Source organism: Parus major, chromosome 1, assembly GCF_001522545.3.
Source record: "Parus major isolate Abel chromosome 1, Parus_major1.1, whole genome shotgun sequence".
Classification (NCBI taxonomy): Eukaryota; Metazoa; Chordata; class Aves; order Passeriformes; family Paridae; genus Parus; species Parus major.
In genome coordinates, this window is record NC_031768.1 from 72,639,847 (window position 1) to 72,647,532 (window position 7,686).

Genomic DNA, 7,686 nt, shown 5'->3' on the forward strand with positions numbered 1-7,686 from the left:
GTATATTTAAGTTGTCTTTAAGGATTTCATTTTCTACAGTTAACATAAAAATATTTTCTCAAGCATCCCTCACAAGCTAGCATTTAAGCTGCGCCACCACAGCTGAACAACACTTCTCACAATAAGTATTATTTTAAGACATGATAGAGCTATCATTTGCTTCAAAGAAACTGCCAATTTCTTCATTTAATCACTGCATTAGCTACAATGCAAAGTTCTAGCAAGTGTTCTTCAGCTGTTAGTGGACTTATACACAGACAACACAGATGATACGTGGAGCAGCTTCACTGTTCCAACCAAGATACCTGCAACGGAAGTCAGGAAGCAGCTGCGAACCTGTCTTCAATAAATTACCCTGATCAAAATGGTAGCCAGGAGTCAGGAATGGTATTTTGGATGCTACCATGCACCTTTTTTCTCTCACTGTGCATTTGGCATCAGCAGCAAAGAGACAGGAAGGAAGCAGAGTAACATAGGAGCTGTTGTATCGTAGACTCTCTTCCTGTGGGTTAACGGACCACAAGGCCAAGACCACCGCTGGTGCAGATAAAAATTATTGACATCATGCTAAAGAATTTAATCCAAGGTGGATTTTTCAAATTTATGATACAAATTAAGAGGAAAGCTAGAGAAATGAAATGCTGCCATATAATTCTGATTATTCTGAAAAATCTCACCACAGTATCCAAGCTAATTTCCATCATTTAAAAAACCCAAACAACACAACTTTGAGAGAAAAACAGCAGTTCTACCAGACATGTTGTGATTCTATTTGCTTAAAGCTCCACATTTTAAAATGAAAAACCTGCAATTAAAAGAATACACCAACTAAGAGTTCTGTGGCAGAAAGACTAGCGATTGGGCTATTACAGGGTTATGTTCCAGTGCACTGTTTACTTTTGAACAGATCACTGTCTTGGCTAGAAATACTACATTTGACACAATTCACTTCAAATACAGCAACTAACACAGTCTAACTGCTTGAAATTCTGAGAAGTGCACTGTTCTGCAACTAACATCTCTTCAGATAAACAAGCACAAGCAGCACACCAAATTCCCTCAATCGCCTCCTTTTGATTAATTTCTACATGGAAAATTACAATTAAATCTCTTACTTAGTATTCAGAATAAGCACAGTTTGGCAAACATATCCCCTGGTGTTCTCAAGTGCAAAGATACCTCATCTTCAAGCTATAAAGATGCAACAGGTGCCACAGCAGCTATTTTTACAGCTACAGCACCTCACAGCATTGTGGTAATGCACATGGCCTTCATAGAATCAGCCCCTGCTGATAAAGTCTATAAATCTTTCAACAAAAAAATTAAAATAATCGTTAGCCTATTCAGAAACAGTTAATTTGTTAACAATTGTTAGCGTATTATTTACCTATTCTTTCCCAATGCAAAAAAAGTAATTTGAATGCATCATCTTTGAAAATCATCAACAGAATGCTTTCCCTATATAGAGCCCGCTTTACAATTATTTCCTAATGTCTGATGTGTTGTTCTAATCTTTCGCAGTCCCGTGAAAATTGTAGCTTCTACTTGCAGATATTTCTGTTCCAAGTCCCTCTTTGAAGGATAAATGAACATAAAATATCAGCTACTGAACAGTTGCAAGTTCCAGAAAAGGCATTATATAAAAAAGTAAAAGCAACTTCCTCAAAAGTTTTCCTTTTGAAGGAAACATCACAGAAGACCCCTTAAGTTTTTTTGGAACGGGTCAAAAAATTTGTTCTGCAATTCTTGAGAAGTGTAATTCAGCCCTTCACCAAAAACAGCTGAAGATAAAACCTGAATGCTCTTTGTAAAGATTTGTTTCACTGTAAAACATGGGGAGGAGGAGGACTGCAAAACAACTGTTCATATGATTTGATTGTGATTATGTACTTAATCCTACAAAGCAGAAATAAAACTCAACTTCAGTTGTAAAAAATCCCTGTGTCCACTTGTAACCAACATCTGACTACTTAAAAAGAATTCCTCAAATAAAGCTTATCCTGAAATCACATTAGAGAAGTTTAGAACTGTGTTTCCTATACATAGGAGTAAATTTATTTCCACATTTCCTTCTTTATTCTTTAATTAAGAGAAGATAAAATAAAATTAATGGATGAAAAATCCTACTCAACTATTCTTTAAGTTCAATAAACAATTCACAGAAATACAGGATAAGCTGAGTTAGAAGGGACCCATGAGGACCATCAAGCCCAAATCCTGCCCCTGCACAGGAACATCCTCAAGTCACATCATGTGTCTGACAACATTGTCCAAATATGCTGCTTGAACTCTGTCAGGCTAGTGCAGTGACCACTTCCCTGGAGAGCCTGTAGAAGTGCCCAAAGACCTTCTGGGTGAAGAACCTTTTCTTAATATCCAGCCGAAACCTCCCGTGACACAACCTGACGCCATTCCCTCAGGTCCTGTCACCACAGAGGAGAGATCAGCGCCTGCCCCTCCTCTTCCCCTCACAAGGAAGCTGCAGACTGCAATGAGGTCTCCCCTCAGTCTCCTCCAGGCTGAACAGACCAAGTGACCTCAGCTGCACCTCACAGAGCTTCTCCAGTCCCTTCACCATCTTCATTGCCCTCCTTTGGACACTCTTCAATAGTTTAATGTCTTTCTTACATCATGGCACCCAGAACTGCCCCCAGCATTGAGGTGATGCTGCCCCAGCTCAGAGCAGAGCAGGACAATCCCCTCCCTTGCCCGGCTGTGATGCTGTGCCTGATGCCCCCCAGGACAGGGTTGGCCCTCCTGGCTGCCAGGGCACTGCTGCCTCATGTTCAACCTTCTGCCAGCCAGGACCCCCAGGTCCCTTTGTGCAGTGCTGCTCTCCTGCATCGCATCCCCCAGTACATCCAGGGCTGACCCATCCCAGGTGCAGAATCTGGCAGTTTTCCTTGTTGAACTTCATCTGGTTGGTGATTGCCCAGCCCTCTGATTTGTCCAGGTCTCTCTGCATGGCCTCCCTGCCTTCAAAGGAGTCAGTGGCTCTTCCCAGTTTCATATCAGCTGGCAGCTTGCTCAGTGTTCCTTCCAGTCCTTTACCCAAGCCATTTATGAAGATGTTGAAGAGCACAGGGCCTAAGATGTAGTCCCGTAGAACCCCACTTGTGACAGGTCTCCAGTCTGACATCACCTATCCATTGACATCAATTCCCTGTAATGAACCAGTTGTTCACCCATCACATGATGTGTTTATCCAGCTGTGGCTGGACATTTTTTCCAGAAGGATGCTCTGAGAGACAGCATGGAAAGCTTTACTGAAATAAAAAAAAATTACAGCAACATTATCTAGGTAGATTTAGGCTTCCATGACATTACAATTTTATACAGTAATTACAGGAAGAAAGGGTGCATTAAATACCACCTACTGTGTATCATCCCATTCATTAATTACATCCCTATTAGTGCACAAGAGAAAACAGATTTTATAGTAGAAGAGGAGGTCAAACAGTGGCAATTCTTATTTGTTACCAAAGTCACACATGCAATTTCTGAGCAGTATTTCCTAGCAATTTTTCTTTCCTACTCTGCTTCCAATCACAGTTCCAAAGGAAAGTTAAACAGGACAGTAAGGCATACCTTTGACGAAATAAAATTACTCTACTTATCAAATCCTTTCTGAAAACATAGACTACAGTTGATAGCCACACCATGGCTAAGTAGCCACTCTAGTGTTTAAATTTTAATGCTTTGAAAAATAACTCCACTTACGAAATAATTTGTTTTAAAATTCACTTCATTAAATTTGTTCATAAAGATTTAAAGTTCCATTTTAACACTAAACTTTACTTGAAATACATACTACTTTACACTTTATACTTTTCCCTGTTCTTCAATTCTATGCATAAGCACTTAAACATAACAGATATAACAAGGCAAGGCGATACGCCAAGACCTTCATGCTACTCTCCCTTTGAACTTCAAAATGTCTCTTTGGAACTCTGTTTGCTAGGTACTCTCTTTATCTCAGGCCACACAGAAATTCAGCCCTGGTCTCTGCCAGATGCTCTACACAGTATTATAGAAAAGCAGCATTCTCTAGGTCTTACTGTACATCTGATCAACATCAGAGTTAACATCTTCACCTTTATGACTTCATTGTTTTCACACAGTATTTATACTAAAGCCAGGTCCCAGAGGGATGAAGTAGGAAATAAGATGTCCTAGATGGAAACAAGCAGTGTCTGATTAATCTCTGTTACAAGTAGCTCTAAAAATCAGTGTAATGCTTGTAGCAAGGCTATTCAAAGCAGAAAAGTAGCCACAGGAAAAGCTTTTGTATGTAAGTAACTACCATGCAATACTTCCTAGCTTCTTAAGAATATCCTACATGGAAACAACCATGGAAGAAACAGGCAAACTTTAAATACAGTCCTGGAAACATGCACTTCAAGTCAAAAAATTCAAAAGTGTTCCCAGTTGCCAGTGACAAACAGCTGAAATCAATGCAAAGGTAAATAGTGATTCTCATTTCATTTAAGCCCAGGGAAAAACTGTTGCTTCCTTTGCTGCTTCTTTCTTAATATCAGGCTCATGTGGAGTTCATCTTGCAAGGGCAGACTCCTGTATTTGCTAGCAGCTCCAGTAAGGCTCCACAATAGTGTCAAGATCTGCCAGCATGGATACAGCTACAGGTTTTCTTCGTGCTACAATAAACTGAGGTACTTTCTGCTCCATAAACTGCAGAAAAACTTAAGTGTTTATCAATAGGTGAATTGCTTTAGACAGTATCATCACTGCAAAAAGAATACATTACAAGTCCTACAGGGCTCCCGAAATCAAGTACCCCACTTTAAAAGTGTCACATATGTGTTGAGACAAAAAACTCTAGGGGACTCAGATGGAAACTGCTTGGTCACCTATCAGAAAGTCACTGTCTCAATGAGTGAGAGCAGCTCTGCTACAGGTAGGGCAGACACCAGCTGACCCTGTAATGGCTCTTACTAAGCACAGCAGCATTTCCATCACATTACAGTTTGTTCTGTCTCACCAGGATTCAGCATGATTGGTCATTCTAATTTTGCCTTTAAAGAAGGCTCTCCAAGAAGATGCTTCTCACTAAAGAAGAATTTACAATTAGGAAAATTAAGCACTAGTGGAGTTTAAATGATGCCCTCGAAAATTATGACAGCCGGTCAGATTTGGATTCAGCTAGTATCTGTTAACAGAATCAGAAAGGAGTATTTCACTTTATTTTTTCAACTATGTGGAAAGCTGAACCAGTATGGGGGAAAACAAAAGAAAACGCTCAGATCCTGTTCATGCTGGCAAAACTAAGACCTGTCTATACTCAACTTAGATTTGATTATGCAGGCTTATTTGGGAAAGATATGGAAAAGACAGATTTTAACACCTCTCTTTTCTTAGCCTGGGATTTTTACTGTGCCCAGCCATTGTCTTTTCTTCCCCTTAAAGATGAAAGCAAAAGGATATTGGACACACTCTGATGGAAAAAGGCACTGTCAGGCAACACTGACCTGGAACCAAGAGTTTGCTTCTCAGAGAGCACTCTGATGAGTGCAACTGGGGAACAAAAGACCTTACCCAGTTCTAATTCTCACACTGGTTTATCTTGCCATTATAAACAAAGTCAAATCTTTCTTTCTGTAATGTGGGAATCATACTTTATTGTCATTGGAAAACTCATTAATTAGTAAACAAAGTGCTTAATAACACTTTGAGTGGCCAGAGAAGCCTATTTTACAAGATCTCTGTGCAGACATCTTATTGTCAATAAAAAATATTGACGACTCAAAGGCCAGTGGCAAAAACATGACTAGTTAACGCAACAACTTCAGTTTGGCAAGTGCCATCTTGCCAAGTCAAGGCCTCTGGTTTTCCTACTTTTTGCTCTTTCTAAAGAGCTGAGGTGGAATGCTGACAAATCTTACAGGCCTATGCTTCTCCTATCTACTGTGGGCTATCCCACCATGTGTATTATCAAAGCACGTGTCGGACTTTTGAGAAATCCTCAAAAGTACAGCAAAGAGATGGTCTGAAACATTTACAAGTGATAAAACTGTCTGAGCCCTGCTGTGCTATGCTTTTCCACAAAAATGACATTTCTTCTTACAGGACATTATTTTTCTTGCCTGTGTTCTTGGGTTCCTCAATTAGATTTTTAAGTATATGGAAGTGTTATCTGCTTAAATATCTAACAGCCTCTTACAGGCATAAAAATAAACAGAAATTAAAATTAATTTCAATTACATCTCAATTTCAAGGAAGATTTTTTTTTTAATCATATATTTTTAATATAGAGATTTTTTTGGACTATCAGGAAGCAATAAAGGGACAGATTACTTCTCATTTCTTCACACTGAGTGTCCCAGAGTAATAAATAAAACCAGCAGATTCAGGCTGGATCTATACATCCAAATTAGGTCAGGTTAATAAAATGCAAGCAGAGCTTCTTCAGGACCACATTGAACTACAATACATAGTGCTGAACACATGTTTATGGCTATATTTATATATATCTTCAATTGTCAATTTCTCGAGTTAAGCAGGCAGGCTTCCCTAGGCCTATCTTAGCGCTGTAGTTAACTGGTGTTACAGAAACACTGGAGGCAATAACAGTGGTTTCGAGGAAGGCCCACCTTCCCTTTGCTAGCATGACCTCAAAGGCCACAGAGTCTTCTCCTCATACATACCACAAAGATCAGGGCAGGCAGCCCTGAGCTCAGACACTGGACTGTCCCACTGAAATCTTCTCTTCCAACCTGCGGCAGCTTGGGCTGACTGACATCTGCCATCAAACGCCGGGAAAGTGCTTGAAAACATATGACTACAAAAGCAAAGCTGCTTAACGTAAGCGAAAGGCCTCCGGGAGTTTTCCTTTGCAGGAAAACTGCAGTTAACAAAAAAACTGGAACACGGTGGCCACCCCAATAACGGTATCTGCCCTCAGCGAAGACAATTTCCAACTCTTTGTTTAACTTAAAACTCATTTTCCGTACACCCGGGTTTTCTTAAATAAACAAAGAGAAGACATCGTGCCCTGTCTATCCGCACGGCGCAACCCTGTTTCCCAACGAGGGGTGTTTGGGAAGAGAGAGCCGGAGGAAGGAGCGCGGTGCTGGCAGCAGGCAGCAGCCGCCGGCGGGGCCGGGCCAGGCCGGACCGAGGCCGGCAGCCCAAGGCCGCTCACCTGCGGGGGGGCCCTGGGAGCGGCAACTCCGGGCAGCGGCACCCGCGGCCCGACCCTGCCCTGCCCCCGTCCCCACTGCCCTGCCCGGTCCGGCCACCCGCAGGGCCGCCCGGCCCCGCCGCCTCCCCCCTCCTCCTGCAGGACTCGGCCGGGCCCCGCTCTCACCTTTAAGAGATTAGACGTCGCCATGATCTCCACTGCGGGGCCTCCCCGGCCGGCAGCGGCGGCTTCTTTGCTCGAGCTCGGTTCGGCTCCTACCGGCCGCTGCCGCTTTACATGGCCCCGGGCCGCCCGCCCGCCCGGCCAGACCCGCGGCGGCGGCAGCAGCAGCAGCAGCGGCGGCGGCCTCAGCGTTGGGCTTCTCTGTCCCGCGGCGAGGCTCGGGGAGCTCGGTAGAGCTGGGACCGGCCGGGCTCTCCGCACGCAGCCGCCCCTCAGAGCCTCATGGCGGCGTCCGCCCGGGCGGCGCTCGGCGGCCGCGGCTCCATGGAAGGGGCCGGGCCCACATGATGCGGCGCCGGGAGCGG

At 43.1% G+C, this 7,686-nt stretch overlaps 1 protein-coding gene across 4 annotated transcripts in view; it reads right to left on the reverse strand.

The window, feature by feature from the left end:
• The window catches only part of CUL5 (cullin 5), a 32,270-nt gene extending 24,618 nt beyond the window's left edge, over positions 1-7,652 (reverse strand). For 2 of the 4 annotated variants that reach the window (XR_004498183.1, XM_015621356.3), the window contains exon 1: positions 6,663-6,974. Coding sequence is in view for 2 of the 4 variants with exons in the window: in XM_015621356.3 (XP_015476842.2) it covers positions 6,663-6,959 (297 nt within the window). In the remaining 2 variants the exon portion in view is untranslated. Of the gene's footprint in view, positions 1-305; positions 325-6,662; positions 6,975-7,324 lie in introns of those variants that run through there. The other 2 variants (XM_015621375.3, XM_015621365.3) reach the window with 2 other exon arrangements.
• Positions 7,653-7,686: the final 34 nt, after the last annotated feature.